Below are 20,190 nucleotides of genomic sequence, written 5' to 3'. Positions count from 1 at the left end.
CCTTCATGTATTGTTCTATATGGCATTACTGTTGATGATATATATTCAATAAAAAATTTAATTATTGCTCATTTCTGTCATGTATTATTTTACTGTGAAAACATTATAATAGGTATATAACAGTTCTATAATAGTTTATTTATTTATTAAAAAGCATAATCAATTAAGAAAAACATTCAGTTGTGTTTTCTGATGAAATTGTAGCTCAACTGACATCACCAGAAAAATGCAAAACTAAACAAAACAGAAAACAATCGTAAAAATTAAAACATTTGTTATGGTTTTAATGATGGAAATCGTGAGATTGTGATTATTTCATAGACAGGCCTAGTTTTTAACAGTAACAAATGAAAACATATCTGCATTGTGTTGTGTGGGGGAAAAAAGTATTTTATTTTCACTTTGCTACAATAAGCAATTAAATGAAAATTATTTAGGCAAGTTACTTTAACAAGGAATATCATTTAATCTGAATACTTCTTTTGTAATGTCACACTATTTATCTAACATCTTATAAAAATCAACATATCAACAGTTTTGTTCTGCTTTCTAATAACAGGAATCAATAATTGTGATTAATTGATAGACCTAACAGTAAACACATCTGCTTAGTTTTGGGGAAAAATAGATAATATGTTATTTTGGGTTTAGTACAAGTAATAACAAATTAATTATTTAATTTAGATATTTTCGATGTAATATCACATTTATTGTTCTCACATTGTATTAATGAGTCTTTATGTATGAAAACAAAAAAACATTATTAAACTATTATAAGCGGATTCTTAATTATTAGTTAGAAATCATATGAAAAATCCTATATACATAATCAGATTAGTCTACTGCACAAATACATCTGGTTTTGAAATATTGAAATAAACAGTTAGGCCTATTGTGCTTTGAGAAACGCTTTGATGGAGGGCAGATCATACTGTAACTACAGGAAAATAATCGGATGCTGGGATCTGTCTCCAGATGTGCTATAAATAGACTGCACCAGTTTATCGTTACATAATTTGTGACAGATTACGTGAGCTATGATACAGAGAGCTACGGGACCACATCACACCAGCGACCACCTCAGACCAACCAGCGACGGTCGTCCCCGGGTATTTTTTTTTTAAATAAAGCATTAAATCTGACCACGATCAACATCATTCATGACGTCACCAGTACTATGTCACAGCATCAGGGCTTGTCGTTAACGCCCCCCTCGGCCCTGATCAGGAAGTGAATCTGTGGGAAATAGAAAAACGGTCCCTAGAATGACATAGAAGCGGGTGAGGTGGGGTTGACCGAGACACCGGGACTAACGCAGGACTCGACACCTATTTGGCTTCACCCAGGTGCAAAAGCACGTTATCTTTGGAAGGCATAAAAGCACCGGAGAAAATGCTGATTAAAGAATTGTAAGTGCAGCGTTATTTTTTTTTTTTTATAGATCTAATTGTGTCGGGAGCATCCTCTGTCTGTCCATGCAGCTCAGGTACCAGAGGCCATGGGGACATTGTAAACTTGACTTTCTGACAGTTCACATTTAAAGCCCTTGATCGTAATTATTTTTCAGTTATTTAATAGACAAACGGCTTTGGTGCATATTAATCTATATACCGTTTTACACTTCGTGTGTGTTTTAAAACGTGTCTGGGGTGCAATTATAACGTTACCTCTGAATATTCATATTTTTCATTAGGTTAAACGCTTTTGGGTGGATGTTTGGCACAGATATCTCATTCACCGAGTTTAATTGTCTCTACATTGTGTTATTGATACGCTCGTGAAGGTGAAACGGACCGAACTGAGCACACCGCGTTCCGATATTAAATGGCGCCTGTGTATTTATACTAATACTTTCAGAAACATCCCGTTCATTCATCACCAAGTGGCCACGATATTGCTTTATAGGCCTACACATTTTCGTTAAAACCATCCGCGCTTTTCAGAACGACTGGATCCGTTCACCTTGCGCACGTTTCATTGAACCACGCGACTAACAGACTTGATAATATACTCCAAACCTCCCCCGCCAGTCACCTTTGAAATATTAATAACCTTTCTTTGCCCACAAACACACAAGGCACCGTCAGAAAGGTCACTGAAACCATATGAGGCTTTCTATTCATCTCCAAACAGTGCTGATATAGATATATAACAGCCTCATTCAGAATCTTTTCTGACGTTCTTAATGAAAAAGAATTAAAAAAATACAGGCCTGTTATGTTTGTTGGATTAAGATGTTTTTTTTTAGTAGTGTACATATTTTTAAATTACTTTTAAAATAATTTATGTTAGTAATTTACATTGAGCCTTATCCAGCAACACAAATCGTCTTTTGGCGCCCCTGTCGTCAAGCTATGGCAAAAACGGTTTCAACAAACACTAGCGGTAAGTTGTAGAAACACTCTAATAAAGTAAAACATATGATAGTAGCCTTTGTGAAAGTTGCTTTGTTGATTAGCACACGATAAAGACAGCTAATGTCGATTTCTGTTCGCGTGCGTTACATTAAGCGCACTCTGAGTAACGTTAAACTACTTTGGTTACTGTGTAAACTTAGGGCACTTCTTATCTGGTTAGTCTGGGACACCATCATGTTTTCCTCAAAGTCCACATTTGTCCTTCAACCTCTTTCTCCCGCTGTCGATGTGTTCTTTCGTGCAGGAATGCGCGCGCACGTCTTCTGAATGACTCAGCCACGAGCTGAATCTCTTCAAAGCGCCGCTTTCGTGTCATACGTATCTCTCTGACGCCACTTTCAGCCAGGTCATGGAGATTTTAAGGAACGGAGAGGGGGTTCCGCAGAGAACGAGGTGTCCGTTATGCAGCATATGTAGTTTATGACTTTAAATAAAAACATTATCTTCATATCTGTAAACTAGCCTACTAAGAAAAACGAATGGCACGATTTTAAGAGGATCAGGTTGTCTTGGCTCTAAAAGTGGATGCTTGTACACCTCAGGTCCCTCAGAGTTTGCTGTCCATGGTACTTTGTGCTTTCACCAGTGCACTATGTTAAGATTGTTTGTTTGTTTATTAAGTTTTTTACGCCATGTTAGCATCATGGCTATTTACATGGCAAAAAGGTTCAGTATCATCCATAAGTCCCTATCCATAAGATTAAACTCCAGGTGTCATGTTTATGTAATTATTACATGTTATTTAAATGTGTGAATGTAAAAGGGTGTTTAAAAGTGGTAGTGGAATTAGATTTATATACTTAAGTCTTGATATTTGTAATAGAAAATCCATGGATATTATGCATTAAGCTGTCTACATTTTTGTGCTTTTATTAGACATCAGTGGTCTACTTTTTTGTGAGCTTAAGCAGTGACCTCTTGTTCTGTGTCTCTTTTTCACTGCTCTGGGGACACTTCCCTGTGATCTAGTTTACATCCAGGATCCAGACACAACGTCTGATGGGTCTCTTGGATATCTTAATTGCCATAAAGACCATTTTAGTCACACTTGGCCCACTGTCATTTTAATTTTACAATATATATGGGTGTTTCTTAAACACACTTCTGGCCTGTGGAATATATATATATATCTTGCTAGTTTATTTCATTTGTCTCACTTACAATAACAATTCTGTTATTTTGTCTTTTTTTCCTTAAAATGAAACAGAACAAAATGGCCAACTAATTTGATAGCTATATTTTATAAACCCTAAATACAGACAATTAAACAATATCTTTACACTTTTGGTGCTATTCAACAAAATGATAGTGTGATTGAACATTCCATTTATAAAATTATCTTTATATTTACCTGAAATTTTCTTAATTTTCTTCACACATCATGTTACATAAAATTTGTAATTTTTATGACACTGTTGTCGCATTGGTAAACAATACACTAACTTGTAAAAAAAAAAAAAAACTTTTTTTTTTTTTTTTTGGCTGTGTTACAAATTCTGACATAACTGGGAAAATATTAATTTGTGTACAAATATTTTTCACAGAATAAATATTGAAATGGTTTATGATTATTTAATTTCAGAATTAAAAGTCTGGCGTTAAGACAAGGCTAACATAATATATATATATATATTAAACTTTCATATAAAAAAATAAATCACAAAAAAATTTAAAATCATATGTAAACTTTCACATTATGATGTCTTAATCTCTAGGCGGATGCAGGGTTTCCCCCCCCCCCACATATTTAGTCAAATAGCAATGCTTACCTACAGCTGAATATTGAATATCACAATCTATTTGTAGACTTGATTGTCTCATTACCGAAACAATAAGTAAATCCTTTCTTATACATCAAAATGCAGCCATGCGGGCAAAGGCATTTATAATGCAGAAAGTAGCCTGGGTGTCATGGAGGCAGAGCACATGAGACACCAAATCCAGCACGGTGACCGATAGTCCCTGTTCAGAACACAGACAGCACTAAGGAGGGCAAGGTGACTCCTGCTATTAGCAGATGCTAACAGCAAACAGTAAAACACACCTGTGCGACCATGCCGTTTGATAAATGGTGAAACTTCCCACTGAGTTTATGAAGCATCTGATATATGGTGATGACAGAAATTCCCTCAAGTGTAAAATGACTCTATACTGCAATCTTGTTAATAATCAGTATTCTTGACTTGTTTACTAGTAAAAATATCAGAAATTCTCATTAAAGCATGAACTTCTTTGTCAACGATCTTGTCAGACATTAAAGGTGGACCTGGTCCTTGACTTCCTGACAAGCCCATGCTTCATATCAGAGAAGCCATCATAAGTCAAATGTAGACAATCCTGAGGTGTGTGTGTGTGTGTGTGTGTGTGTCCATGTCATAAGGCAGATAATGAGAGAGCTGTGCTGGAATGGAGCGCAGTAGTAGTGTTGTCTTACCCCTGAGAAGTATTGATCATATATGCGAGCTGCACAGAGTTTGGTGCACTGCCAACTTCCATCTAGATGTGCTTGACAAGGAATAGCTTTTATAGGTTTGTTAATATAAACAGATTGAGACTGTATTCTGATACTTTACGCCACTAAATATAACGTGTTGAAGAGAAAAAGCCAAGCTGGTCTAGATGATATATATTTATTTTATATATAGTACATATTTTATATTAAAATATATGTATACTGTTCAAAAGTTTAGGGTCATTAAGGTTTTGCAAGGGCACGTTAAGCGTACCTCTAATACGCTAATATATATATATATATATATATATATATATATATATATATATATATATATTCCATGGCAGTTGCATTTTGTGGTTATATTTTATGAAATTATCAAAATAGTGGGTGAATAAAAATCCTATCCATTTGTGGAGTTTTAGAAACATGATGGTAATAGCTATAATAATATAGCAAACATGCTTATTATTGGTAGATTTGAAATAATTAGTTTTTCTTGTTCTCTTGCAGTCGAGTGATCCTACCGATTTCTGTGGAGGAGGTAAGTGTAAATTGAGTGTGTGTGTGTGTGTGTGTGTGTGGGCTTGTGTACCGCACACAGTGAATACTTGTAATGACACTGGACGCAAACATTGTTTTGGTATGTGTGTGTGTGTGCGGTGTCAATCGCTGATTTGCATGTGTTGACTTCAAATGACTCAGTCTTAGCTGCTTTTGACAGCAGAGAAGTCACGATGCATTTTCGTGATGCTTTCCATGTGCACTAAGCCACAGATCTGCACACCGCTCTGTCATTTAGTCTCTTATGACTCAGTTATCTCAGCAAGAGGATGAATCTTTCTCCTCTCATGCTGTTTGATCCCATACAGCCCGTGCTGAAACACTAATGCATCATTTCTTTCAGTATGTGCCAATATTAATAGCTGTGCTTTTGGCCTTGTCAGCAGTTCTCACATCTTTCCTTCCTCTCGGTCTCTCATTCTTTCCTCTGGCCCCATTCAGACTGAGCATTCCCTGTATCTCCCAGTCTCCTCATTTCCCATGATCCTCTAGCGTGTCATTCTATTCAGTGAGCTGGTCGTGAATATCTAACGAGTTACCTGATACCACCTCCTTCTGCTTCTCTTTCTCTCAGCTCTTCTCATCGTCTAGGCTCAAGCACTTTTGGGATCTGTAAAGAAACAAAATTTAGACTTTCACATTTATGCTTCTGAGGTGGCAAAATGGGGAAGTGACTGCCATGATTATCAGTTTATTTTAAGAAATAACCACATTTTCTAACCATAAATCAGAATCAGAATATGCTTTATTCGACAAGTGTGCTTTTTGCCTGAACAATGACTGACGGCTGGAATTTGCTGTTTTGTCAAGTTTTGCAAATATTACTTACTGCAATTTTAAAAGGAATAAATCACCCCCAAATTAAACAGATTTGGAGAAATTTAGCAATTTCCATAGGTGGTACTGTTCCCAACTTGGGCATGGATCCTCAGATCATGTTGTTGATAAAGTGTACCAAGTTTTATTTCAATTGATCAAAGTTTGACCGAGATACAGCCTCTGAACCAATTTTGGGTCAATACTGTTAAGTTTGTAACACCATTCATTTTGAACAAAGATGAATATAAAAAATCTGTTAAGTCATTTATGTGCAGCTCGGCCCGAAGATCATCTGAGCCAATTTAAAAGGGGGCAAATTTTGAAGGATTACCAGCGTAAAGCATAACAACAATGGAAAACTATATTCAAAATGGCCACTACTTTAATGGATGGTGTCTTAATGTAAGCTATTGGATATGATCAGCATGAGGAGAGTAATTAATCTGAATCAGGTGATAAATATGCAAACATCAAGCATTGTTTACTAGTGAAAACAGTACAAAACAGTTTTAAACAAATATGTCTGTGAATATTGATGTAAGAGGACAAGAGACAGACTTTTTCACTGGAGGAAACGTTACGATGAATTATGGACAGAAGCATCAGTTTAAAGTTTAAATGCTTTGATGGATTTGTTTCTTACAAACTTGCTGCTTTTTACTTCACCAGACATTATTGATAGACTTGTATCATGTGGATTACTTTTGCATTATTGTGACGTTTTCATCAGCTCTGTTGGCACCCATTCACCATCCACTGGTGAGCAAGTGATGGCCTGTGGGTGAAGTTTCAGCAATTTTCAGCTATTCCAGCTATTAATAAACTATTCCTTTTAAGATCTACTCACATAATTAAATATCTGATCACATAAATCACCTCAGCTGCCTTTAGAATACCTGACTCCAGCTTCTCATGTCTATATAAATCATATCCTAGTAATTTCCTAGTAACTTTGGACCGACATGAGCATGTGGGATCTGCCCTGGGGGCAAACCCTTATCTGGGCCGGATTATGCAAATTAAAGGGCTGCTTCCACCTTGTGAGGCCTCTCTTTTCATCTGCACTCATTTTTACATACCTCAGCTTATTCAGCAAAAAAGTACTTTGAGCCAAGATCCATTTGGATAATAGTCTAATCAGTTCTGTCACATAAACTATGTCTAGGACGAGACATTTTAATGTCCTGTCAGGTCAGAGTCTCCTCCTAGCACCAAGTGGGAGCTTAAAAGGTTAAAAAGGAGTTTTTGCATAGCATTGCATTCATTAAGACTGCACAATTAAATGGATGTTGAGCAGATTCGATTTAAATTGGGTTGAATGAACCAAGGCTGGGTGAGCATATCTAGTTTCACTCTTTCATCATCATTTTCATTGATTAGTGTATTTTCAGAGTAATGATCCTTATTGTTGAAACGCTGTCATTAGCATGAAGAGATTGCAGATCAAATATGATTGGCTGCTTCAGTGCCATTACTGGAAAATGGACATTTAAGGGAAGCCATTTCATTTATAAAGGTTGATCTATATTTTATTGAGGCCCAGATGAATATGTTGATCTTGAAAAGTATAGTTTCACTGCAATAGTTTTAAATGCTGTATAAACTATTAAGTATTCTTATAAGCCTGTATCACATGAGCAAGAGTATTGTAATTTCAGCAACACTATAATTATATTGATTATAATTGCAACAGTTCAATAAAAAAGGGGCTAATATCAACCTTCATTCCAATATGGAAGAAAGCTATATGCTGTCAAAGTTTAAGTTTTCTTTTAAGACTTAGCCGCTATATATATATATATATATATATATATATATATATATATATATATATATATATATATATATATATATATAAACAATTAGTAACAGTACAGTAAACCTTTATGAGTATGATAAATTATTATAAACCTTTACTATTGTGCCTAAAGGCAAAACATTGTCAGTTACTTGTATACCCAAGTTTAACAGTCCCAAACAAAGTCGAAGTAGAAGTATTATGCATCTCAGAGCAAGACACAGTAGTGTATTTCGTTCCTGAATGAATTTTAAAATGAATCGGTTGAGTGAATGATTCAGTGACTCACTCACTTTTTCATTGCTAAATTAATTAAAGTTTTGAATCAATTGTTTAAATTAATGATTCAAACTCGCACATAAAGACAATCAGTTATCTTATTTTATTTGTATTAACCCTATGAAGGTACTTAAAAATATTTTATTTAACCTTTAATCAACATATTTAAAAAAACATGGAATCAGGATATGAGGTTAATTCCTCTCATTGGAAATTTTTCTCTCTGTGCCTCCCATTTTCATACAATTCCCAGAATCACCACTGGTCATTCATCTTAATGCTTGCAGATACAAATAAAAAAATGATAAATGGATATTTAATTTTAATTTTATTTATTTTTTAGCACTGAAAGCATAGAGGAGCTCTTGTCAGATAAGCACACATGAATTAAATCCCTGATCCTTCATCAGCTTTCAGGAGCCTTAAAGACACATTTTATTTGGCGGATGTTGTTTCAAGCAAGAGGGCAAAATGCTATTTCTGGAGTCCATTCATTCAGCAGGGAATGATGGATTAAGAAAGATTACTTGCTTAAGGGCAGTTGGGCAGTTTATGCCCCCTTATGACGCTCCCTTATTTATACCCTTCTTCCTTTTCCTGTTTAAAATCATACACACACACACACACACACACACACAAACATCATAAGCTGTCTGTCATTCTGGACTGACTCTGCGCATGAGACATCTTCTGTTAGCCTGTCGATTAGTCTGAGCTCAAATCTTTTAGCCTGTCCATCACCATCAGTGAACTATAATCAGAGTTTAACCGTACCACACACATCACATGCTGCTCATTCAAAAAGATTACAGTTTTGTGCATTGTCTCTTTAAAAATAGACATATGGCATGCTGATACAAAAAACTGCACATCCACTGCAGACGAAACCCTATTAGACGCTGTGTGTGTGTTTGTGTGTGGTCTGCAGAGAGAGTGGGATGAAAATGTGTGATATAGGTTGGATTTTCGTAGAGTGCTGCAAAGTGACGCATTCTGCTACTGGTTTCTGATTGGCAGAGGAATGATGACACTGCATGTAGATACAGAACCACATACATAGTCCCACACACTACACAGGAAGCATCAAATTCATCCATCGATCATCTATATATCTATGTATTTATGTATCCATCTATGTCTGTCTGAATGCATGTATATATCTATCTATGGAATGGAGTGTGTCACTGCACCCTCCTCCCTCTTTCTTTTTCTCCCCTTTTCTCCTCTATCTGTCATTCTCTGGTGCCAACTGGTATAAAAAGGCAGTCTGCTTTGTGTCGTCATTTTTTCCCCTCTGTTTGGTTTCTCTCTGTCTCTCTCTCTCTCACACACACACACAGACAAAATGCTTATTTGTGATGGATGGTGTGTTTAGGGATGAATGCCTACATTTAAACAGTCTGGCTGTTTCTAGGTAAGATTCTGGAGGTGTTTTAGCTCGAGTTTTTGCTGCTGGCTCAGCTTAGACTCGTGAGTAGAGGCTGCTGACAGTGGAAGCATGTCAGGACACTAAATCTCTTAGTCTAACACACTCAATCTGCGCACTCAATTTTTTATTTACTGGCATTGATGGTTCCAACTTCTATGAAGATCTATGTTCTTCTAAAAAATTATTTGAAAACACGCTTTTTGGTACAACATAAGACTATTTATTTACAGGTTTTCTCTTTTTATATTCTCATGCATTCAGATATGTTCACTGTGAATGTTTATATATATATATATATATATATATATATATATATATATATATGCTTGATTATTGAAGGGTTATAATCTAAATTGCTTTAGCAAAATCTAAATGTCAACTTTTGCATCTTTAGTTTGCAGATCCTCCTTTTAAATGGAAAATTATTGTCATTATTAGTAGATTAGACTAATGATACAACCCAAAACTTGTTCTATTTCAATAAATTTGATAATTTGCCAGTCAGAAAGTGAGTGAGATTGTTGATTCATTTACCAACAGTTCAGTGTAGGATTTGATAGATTCAAACCTCTCACTGAAATCTTTGAACTATTCTTTTAAAAATAGATCAAAGGGGTCATTAGTTCAGGACTGCATTGTACCACACTATATGGATTCAATAAAAAAAGAACAAGTGAACAAGTTCATTAAAATCATTAAATCATTCAGGAATCAGATTAAACAGTTCCCTAAGTAAGTCTTCTCTTTCTTTTCCTTATTTTTTTGGAATGCAACATTCAATGCAGACTGCAATCTCACATCCTCCTATTATGAATGTGATGCACTAAAAAGTCCTTGTGCATGTGTCAGTGCATGTGTCATGCATTTGCAGAGTCTTTTTGCAGTGTTTACTGTGTATGATGTGTGTTTGTGTGTGTTTATATTCTAACTATATTCTCTACAGGATTATATGTGATTAAGATATGAAAGTAGCCATTGTTTATTCAGCATGGATCAACAGAAGAGGAGGGAAACACACACACACACACACACACACAGAGGGAGGGAGAGAAACAGAGTGACACAAAAGAATAGACAATAGTGATCAAACACGCTAATGAAGTTTGAGATTGTGAAATGTATTTCTGTGTGTCTCATAGTATCAGGTCGGGCAGCTGTACTCAGTAGCGGAGGCCAGTAAGAACGAGACGGGTGGAGGAGAGGGCGTTGAGGTCCTGAAGAACGAACCATACGAGAAGGATGGAGAGAAGGGACAGTACACACACAAAATCTACCACCTGCAGAGGTACTGACACTTACACAAACACACAGACACATAAGTGTATTAATAAAATGTGCTAGATTCATGTAAAAAAGAAAAAAGAAAAAAAAAATAGGTTCATCATTTACACATCCTCAAGTTGTTACAAACCAGTATGACATTGTATCTTCTACAAGTAAAGAATTTTAGCAGAATGTCCAGGGTTTTTCCTTCTTCATATAATTGAGTTGATCTCAAATAATGACAAAAAGCACCATAGAAATGCTGTATTGTAAGTTCCTCACTGAAAACTATAAAAATGCTTTAGAACACTTGAAATATGAATGATATGGACTACCTGTATGCACTTTTATGATGCTGTTCTGACATTTTGGTGCTGTATTTTCTTTATTTGCTTAATTTTCGGTTACCCAATGCTTTAAAGTGGTAGTGCACTCAAAATACTTACTTTTTTCAGATGAATCCAATTGCAGTTATATTTTAAAAAGTCCTGGCTCTTTCAAGCTTTATTATGGCAGTGGGTGGGTGTTGTTTTAGTAGTCCAAAATAGTCCAAAAGACGTCCCAATAAATTGCATCCATCCATAATAAAAAGTGCCTCACATGCATCCGGGGGGTGAGTAAAGGCCTCCTGTGGCATATTTAAAATTTGATAAACAGTAATCTTTAATTCTTGCTGTCATTCGCACATTCATAATTGAATGCCGTTCCAGCGGATGACGTAGGACGTCAGCAGAAGTTAGAGCTGTGTGATATCATATGGCCTACACCTAGGATGGCTTAAAGGGATACTCAGCCCAAAATGAAACATTTGTCACTAATCACTTACCCCCATGTCGTTTCAAACCCGTAAAAGCTTTGTTCATCTTCGGAAAACAATTTAAGATTTTTTTGGATGAAAACCGGGAGACTTGTGTCTGCCCCATTGACTGCCAAGTAAATTACACTGTAATGGTCCAGAAAAGTATTAAATACATAATCAGAATAATTAATCTGCCATCAGTGATTCAGCCGTAATATTATGAAGTTCAGTGCCTGTGACACAAAAGAGTATTCTGTTTCCGCCTTGCTAAACAGATTCCTGTTTTTGTTCAAATAAACAGTCAATGGGATAGTCACAAGCCTCCCGGTTTTAATCCAAAATATCTTAAATTGTGTTCTGAATACAAACAAAGCTTTTTTATGGGTTTGGAACGACATAGGGGTAAGTGATGAATGACAAAAGGTTCATTTTGGGGTGGAGTGTATCCCTTTAAGGGTGAGTAGATCATGGGGTAATTTTAATTTTTGGGTGAACTAACCCTTTAAGGTGACAGTGTGTGATTAAAGAAAAAAAAAATCAATTTTCAAACAGATTTCCAAAATATCTCTCTTGTCTTTTATTGGTCAGACAAGCAGATAGCCCCACCCCAAACCTGCACCAGAGCCACCGTTGCTATGCTGAACTAGTTAAATTGCTCAAACAAACTAAAATTTGGAGAAAGTATTAAAAAAACAACAAATTTCTGTTTATTTTAGTCTACGTCTCATTTGCATTCTTGCTTTTTCAGTAAAGTCCCGTCATTTGTACGGATGCTTGCACCAGCGTCAGCACTGAACATTCATGAGAAAGCTTGGAACGCCTACCCATACTGCCGTACAGGTAACACACACACACACACACACAAACACACACACACACACACACACACACTTAACAGCTAAATTTCTTCTCATGTACTCATTCTTCTACTTGCTTTCATATTATTATGTCTTCCTATCGGTTTCTCCTCTTCTCTTTTCTGTCACTGCATTTGCGGGCACTGAATAATTCACTGTTTGAGCTGAGCAGGAGTGGAGTTACAGCACAGGAAACTGAGATTATATTGACACATCCCCTTCATATAATTCTCACAGCCGCAAAGATGACAGTCTGCCCATCAAGATATTTCTAAATCTCACTGCAGTGCTTAAAACAAACTGAACTCTACAGTTTTGTTTCTGAATAAATGTAAAATGCTGATAAGACAAGTATTGAGCTATACTGAATTTGTTGAATGATTTAATAATATAAATACTGTAATAAATCACAATAGAATTATTGCAACTAATTACAATTATTTAATTAATTAGCAAAACTGCTAGAAGAAAGAAATGTGTTTTTCAGTAATTGTTCAAGTCAGGGTGTCTAGATACTGTTACATTGGTATTCAATTAAGAGCCAAGAGCTTTACCTTCTACAGTTTCTTCACAGGAAAAGCTCCAAACATCTGTTTCAGGAGCCAATATGGATTTTTTTTTTTTTGCAAATTACAAAAGTCAGCAACCTCATTTTATCTTAACTTGTAAAATTAATAAATAATAGATCTCAAAGTTGTAATAAAATGGAAGCACTGATAGATATTTTTTTTCTGTATTGTGGTTTACATATGAGTGTTACAGATTATTGAAAAATAAAATAATCCATCGGTTGCTGATTTTGTGGAGTTTGTGGGGTTGATTGAGGAGAAACTGGGTTTAATAAACACCTAAAGACTGAATCATTGGAGTCGAGATGAAGTTATGACATTCTGATTAAAAATTTCACTGTCATATTTAAATAATTACAATAATAAAGCATGCATAGACTAATCATTCACAATAAAATAAATAACATGCATTTGAGAAATAGATTAATTCTAATTTTCATTTTATTTCATGCTAATAGCATCAGGTTAAAAAGCATTTAATCTGAAGTTAAATTGCACAAAGTGAACAGAATTACTGAGCTTTTTGACTGAGACTATGAAACCTACAAAGCTTATCATTGTATTTTGAGAATTTATGAGTAATGATTCATGGTCCGCATAGAACTGATGTAGAGTTTGAATATGGATTTTATTTCAGTATGGTTACTTCCAGACTAATATGGGCTAAAATGAGATTAAATCAAATTAGAAATGGTCTCAAATTAGATTTGGTGTATTCTTAAACATAAATGATCTAATTCATACCTTATTTTCTTTTCCCCCCATTGTCTGTTCTGCATCACCCTTCAGTAATTACTGTAAGTATACAATCTTTGCAAGTACACAAATAAGTCATATTCATTCATATGAATGAACAAACATGTTAAACATATAGATGTACATCACAAGCACGTACAAACACTCAGTGTTTGACTGAAAGAGGAGACAGTAACTTTAGCTGGACTGAAAGCAGAGAGCGCAGATGCCTGTACAGGACATGTCACTGTGGATTCTGTCCTTCAGGTATGGCTTATCAATTTGTTCACTGATTATCTGTGTTTTTAGAATGAGTATATGAAAGAGAACTTCCTCATCAAGATCGAGACGTGGCACAAACCCGACATGGGACAGCAGGAAAATGTGAGTATAGGTCAAGTAGTAGATTATTTGTGCCTGAACTCCACGATTTGATGCCAAACTTAACAATGATGTTCTCAAGTATGATAGTTCTGTTCTTCTTCTTTACAGGTTCACGGTCTAGACCCAGACACCTGGAAGAAGGTGGAGGTGGTGTACATAGACATCGCAGACCGGAGTCAGGTGGAGCCAAAGGTGAGCTTTACTTAGCTAAAATAGCTTCCTTTTCCAGTTAGTTTCTAATCCGATCAGTGCTGTCTCTCTGTAGGACTATAAACCAGATGAAGACCCGACTAAGTTTAAGTCTGTAAAGACTGGAAGAGGGCCGCTCGGTCCGGATTGGAAGGTGATACATTTTTAACCACCTCTAATAGCTTTGTGCTTGTATGAAATTCTTGTAAATGTAGTAAGTGCATGCTTGATGTATGAGTGGGAAGCTTATTAATGAAAAATTATATTCAAATGCTTAATTGGATTTTGGGTGTGTGTAGAAAGAGCTACCTAAAAGGACCGACTGCCCACACATGTGTGCCTACAAACTGGTTACTATCAAGTTCAAGTGGTGGGGCCTGCAAAACAAAGTGGAAAACTTTATTCAAAAGGTCAGTGTGATTGATTAAACTGTTGTTATTTTAAGTTACTATCATATTAAATTATTTTGCATTTTGACCATGTTTAGTGCGTGTTCTTGGACTGATTGTCTTTGATTTATCTGCGCAATATAAAGACTTCTTTTTTTTTGGCCACCAGTCATACAGGCTTTATTGGGAAAGGTTGCAATTTTCGTCTTGTCTGTTTCAAACTTTTTTATAGTCAAAAAATTAAATCTATGATTTACCTATGTAAATGAATTCATATTTTTATTTGACAAGGACACATTAAATTGATCAAATGAGATTTATATTCATATTTAAAAATGGGCGTATTATTTTTGGACGACATATTTAAATTGGACGATTGGACGACATATTTAAAATTGGACAATTAAAATTGGACAAGTTTTATGTAAATAAAATCAGTTCAAAATTCACCTGCCAAAATGAATTTTGGACCTCTTTGTCTCTTTAACAGCAAGAGAAGCGCTTGTTCACTAATTTCCACCGGCAGCTGTTCTGTTGGATTGATAAATGGATCGAGCTGAACATGGACGACATCCGCAGAATGGAGGAAGAGACCAGGAGGGAACTGGATGAGGTCAGATGAGATGCCCTCAAATGTACATTTCAGTTATTCCTCAGAACTGTTGTTCAGTTTGAACCAGCCTTTATATGATAATGATACATTTAGTCAGTTAGACAAACAAGCGAACTGCTCCGAGATACTTTCTTGTAGAATTCACAAACAGCTGAATTCATTTATTGCGAGATTGAGTTGTTGTTTGTGTTTGTCTGGTGTTTTGAGTGTCACCACAAAATGTCCCACTACACAAAGACAATTACGTGTATCAAGGCAGATGAATAATTGAATGTAGCCTATAATGAGGTCCAGTCGCTGCGAACAAAAGGGGCAACAGAGTGGAGCAGGTCACAGTTCAGCGAATGAGTGACGTCATGTATTAGTGGGATCCCCAGTTTCACATGCTTTGCAGGAATATCCCAGAAATCAGTGTCTCCTCCTTGACTCCCTCAAATGATCTGTAGTCCCAGAGGAGAGGAAAAATCAGGATAAGTCCTTCTTGAATCACATTTGTAGGCTATTGTTCTTCCACAAGGAGCTATTCACTTTCTGTACGCATGCATGTCTTTCAGATGAGAGTGAAGGATCCAGTGAAAGGCATGGTGGCTCTTGAAGACTGAAGCTGCTGTGTGTTCCTGGATGCTGCGGTTCAGAAAGGTAATTCACAATCTTTAGCGCCCCCTAACGTCATTTATCTAAAACAGCAAATGATTTAAAAAAAGAAAAGAAACAAAAAAAGATAGATTTCCTAGTATGTGGACGCAATATACGGGCTATGTTTGGGATAGCATATTCACATTAACAATGTTGGGAGTACAGTATACACAGAATACTAAACTTAAATTTTAGTGCCAAAAATAAAAATAATTTTAAAAAGAAAATGTGATAAAATTGTATTTTCAAGATGATAACTGTACGCCACGACTCTTTGCAAAATAAGGTAAGATTTGAAAAGTGCCTTTCTGATTACAATAATAATAATAATAACCTTACTGACCCCAAACCAATGAATAGTAGTATGCACTGGACAGTATTCAATCAGTAGCATGTTATCATAACTGTTGCGTTTAACCTTTAAAGTAATTGAATATTCTTGTTCTCTCTCTCTGTCATGTCATTTCCTGTGACTCTTCTCAGATCAGACCTGAACTACTGGAGACCAGCAGCATCACTCCCCTCAATCAAATCAAAGCAACATGTCTTTTTAATCGTAATCAAAGTCCTTCATCCAGCTCTTTTGGTGCAGTTTGTCCTGAGCAACCTTCATATCCTCCTTTCAGTCTGACAGTGGAGCACACTGACTAGTTAAATAAGCTATTATTCCAGTTCTAATATCATGCCCAGTTTATGAAGTCTACCTACTTAAACAATTACAGGGACGATCAGCAGTTCGTCATTTATGATGTCAGATCATTACCTTAATAAGTGGAGCTCGGCAGATTTGTGTTTTAAGATGAGTTTAATATAAAGCAGATGATATTTGTGTGTGTGTATATTCAGAATATCTACTGGCAGTTGAATTATTGTGACAGATGTATAAACAGGGTTAAGTAATTATTCTTCTTATTTTTTTTTTTTGTGTGTGGACCAAGCCAGTTTTCCTTGTTTTGTTCCAATCTGTAGTGATTTGTTTTAATTTCATTTTAGCCATTTTTTAACCTATTTACCAGCTGATCCAAGGTGTAAGTGTGTCTCTTTATAGTGTAGTAGGCTACTGTACAATCACAGTCGTGTCAGCCTGGCCATTAATTTATTTGTAACATGGATTATGGACTGCAAGTACAGTTCATATTTAAATGCAAAACCCAGTTTATTATAATCAGCTGATCGAACAGTATCACATGTTTGAAATAAGCTCAAGTTAAAAGTATTCTTGTTTGTTAATCAGTCAATATGAATGGTTTCATTGTCATTTCTTCCAGTTTCCTTGTGTGTGCTATTTTAGTCAAGTTATTATTATTATTATAATTTTTTTTAATAAAAAAGACAGGTGTACAGTAGCTGTAGCTCGCCCTTCCCTTGGTTGTTTTTGATTGGTTTACAAGATCAGGCCCCTCCCTTTTCTTTAGTCAGCGACTGACTGACTGTCTTTGAAAGAACTTGAAGAGGCGACACTAAACCATTTAGTCTTGACATCTTTCTTAAAAGGTCTATTATTAATATAGAAACCTTTTTTTTTCCTGACTATTTTGTCGCCACCAGATGAGGTGCTCAAGGAGGATATTTTACGTTATGCACATATTTTATAAATGTAAAATTATTTTCGTCTCACCTCCTTTCCATTTTATTAAAGGATCGATTACCGTACTTCCCCTTTTATAACATGTCTTGAGGATAAAGACACATTTATCCATATATTAGCAATAATACCTCCTTTGAAAAAACCTTCCAATGAACATGATGTGAGATAGTGACTTTAGAAGTGTATAATCCATTCCCTCTCCGAATGTTGCGTCATTAGGACTTTAATACAAATATATTCTCACTTCCAATCGCTCCTAGTATTATTGATTTGGAATCGGGTAAGGAAGGTGAAATAGATTGAGTATGGGTTTTTAAATCAGTCTTTTCTTAGTAAAGTGATGTGTGTATGGATGTATGTTCGTCTGAACTTCTCAGTGTTTCTTGTTTTCGCGTGAGGGACATTCGACATGTAATTACAATGAAGGTTTACACCCTTGTGTTTCTTTCCGCCAATGCTCAGGACCCATTAATGCACACCTAAATTCACTCTGACGAGAGTTAAATTATTCTTGTAGAATTACATCGAATTCTTTGAAATTCGTAGCAATTACATTGAATTCTTAAGAGATGAATGCAAGTTTTATGGTGTAGACTGCGCGTGGTAAAACATCTTTACCGTCATAAAACAACCATCGATACACCAGAATTGTGTTGGTCCTGAGTCTAATCAAAGTGATGTATGGATGTATGTATTGAATTGTATATAGTATATACAGTTTTGTTCAAAATAATAGCAGTACAATGTGACTAACCAGAATAATCAAGGTTTTTAGTATACTTTTTATTGCTACGTGGCAAACAAGTTACCAGTAGGTTCAGTAGATTGTCAGAAAACAAACAAGACCCAGCATTCATGATATGCACGCTCTTAAGGCTGTGCAATTGGGCAATTAGTTGAAAGGGGTGTGTTCAAAAAAATAGCAGTGTCTACCTTTGACTGTACAAACTCAAAACTATTTTGTACAAACATTTTTTTTCTGGGATTTAGCAATCCTGTGAATCACTAAACTAATATTTAGTTGTATGACCACAGTTTTTTAAAACTGCTTGACATCTGTGTGGCATGGAGTCAACCAACTTGTGGCACCTCTCAGCTGTTATTCCACTCCATGATTCTTTAACAACATTCCACAATTCATTCACATTTCTTGGTTTTGCTTCAGAAACAGCATTTTTGATATCACCCCACAAGTTCTCAATTGGATTAAGGTCTGGAGATTGGGCTGGCCACTCCATAACATTAATTTTGTTGGTTTGGAACCAAGACTTTGCCCGTTTACTAGTGTGTTTTGGGTCATTGTCTTGTTGAAACAACCATTTCAAGGGCATGTCCTCTTCAGCATAGGGCAACATGACCTCTTCAAGTATTTTAACATATGCAAACTGATCCATGATCCCTGGTATGCGATAAATAGGCCCAACACCATAGTAGGAGAAACATGCCCATATCATGATGCTTGCACCTCCATGCTTCACTGTCTTCACTGTGTACTGTGGCTTGAATTCAGAGTTTGGGGGTCGTCTCACAAACTGCCTGTGCCCCTTGGACCCAAAAAGAACAATTTTACTCTCATCAGTCCACAAAATGTTCCTCCATTTCTATTTAGGCCAGTTGATGTGTTCTTTGGCAAATTGTAACCTCTTCTGCACATGCCTTTTTTTTAACAGAGGGACTTTGCGGGGGATTCTTGAAAATAGATTAGCTTCACACAGACATCTTCTAACTGTCACAGTACTTACAGGTAACTCCAGACTGTCTTTGATCATCCTGGAGGTGATCATTGGCTGAGCCTTTGCCATTCTGGTTATTCTTCTATCCATTTTGATGGTTGTCTTCCGTTTTCTTCCACGTCTCTCTGGTTTTGCTCTCCATTTTAAGGCATTGGAGATCATTTTAGCTGAACAGCCTATCATTTTTTGCACCTCTTTATAGGTTTTCCCCTCTCTGATCAACTTTTTAATCAAAGTACGCTGTTCTTCTGAACAATGTCTTGAACGACCCATTTTCCTCAGCTTTCAAATGCATGTTCAACAAGTGTTGGCTTCATCCTTAAATAGGGGCCACCTGATTCACACCTGTTTCTTCACAAAATTGATGACCTCAGTGATTGAATGCCACACTGCTATTTTTTTTAACACACCCCTTCCAACTAATTCAACTAATTGCCCAATTGCACAGCCTTAAGAGCGTGCATATCATGAATTCTGGGTCTCATTTGTTTTCTGAGAATCTACTGAACCTACTGGTAACTTGTTTGCCACGTAGCAATAAAAAATATACGAAAAACCTTGATTATTCTGGTTAGTCACATTGTACTGCTATTATTTTGAACAATACTGTAAATATATGTAGATGAACACATAAATATATATATATAACTATATAAATATAGCTCAGACTGTCCTGC

The 20,190-nt window shown here is 35.9% G+C and overlaps 1 protein-coding gene across 2 annotated transcripts; it reads left to right on the top strand.

The window, feature by feature from the left end:
• Positions 1-1,161: 1,161 nt before the first annotated feature.
• LOC113075123 (phosphatidylinositol transfer protein alpha isoform) lies at positions 1,162-18,542 on the top strand. Of its 2 annotated transcripts, none has more exons than XM_026247861.1 (12): positions 1,162-1,409; positions 5,383-5,413; positions 10,898-11,043; positions 12,569-12,660; positions 14,036-14,043; positions 14,291-14,365; positions 14,474-14,557; positions 14,631-14,708; positions 14,854-14,964; positions 15,434-15,556; positions 16,111-16,195; positions 16,681-18,542. In XM_026247861.1, the coding sequence occupies exons 1-11, from the start codon at positions 1,393-1,395 to the stop codon at positions 16,156-16,158; spliced, it is 813 nt and encodes a 270-aa protein (XP_026103646.1). In that variant the 5' UTR covers positions 1,162-1,392; the 3' UTR covers positions 16,159-16,195; positions 16,681-18,542. The 2 variants fall into 2 exon arrangements, with proteins under 2 accessions (XP_026103646.1, XP_026103645.1); XM_026247860.1 differs by having other exon boundaries at positions 1,164-1,409; positions 16,676-18,542.
• The last annotated feature ends 1,648 nt before the right edge of the window (positions 18,543-20,190 follow it).

The sequence above is a fragment of the Carassius auratus genome, unplaced genomic scaffold (assembly GCF_003368295.1).
Source record: "Carassius auratus strain Wakin unplaced genomic scaffold, ASM336829v1 scaf_tig00016407, whole genome shotgun sequence".
Classification (NCBI taxonomy): domain Eukaryota; kingdom Metazoa; phylum Chordata; class Actinopteri; order Cypriniformes; family Cyprinidae; genus Carassius; species Carassius auratus.
The sequence above is the reverse complement of the archived record's forward strand: the minus strand, read 5'-3'. Positions and strand labels throughout refer to the sequence as shown.

Bases quoted from the DNA above. Each gene is read 5' to 3' on its own strand.
- LOC113075123 (XM_026247861.1), top strand. The intron at 14,366-14,473 runs GTGAGTATAGGT...TCTTCTTTACAG, and splicing joins ACATGGGACAGCAGGAAAAT to GTTCACGGTCTAGACCCAGA. The intron at 14,709-14,853 runs GTGATACATTTT...GGGTGTGTGTAG, and splicing joins CGCTCGGTCCGGATTGGAAG to AAAGAGCTACCTAAAAGGAC.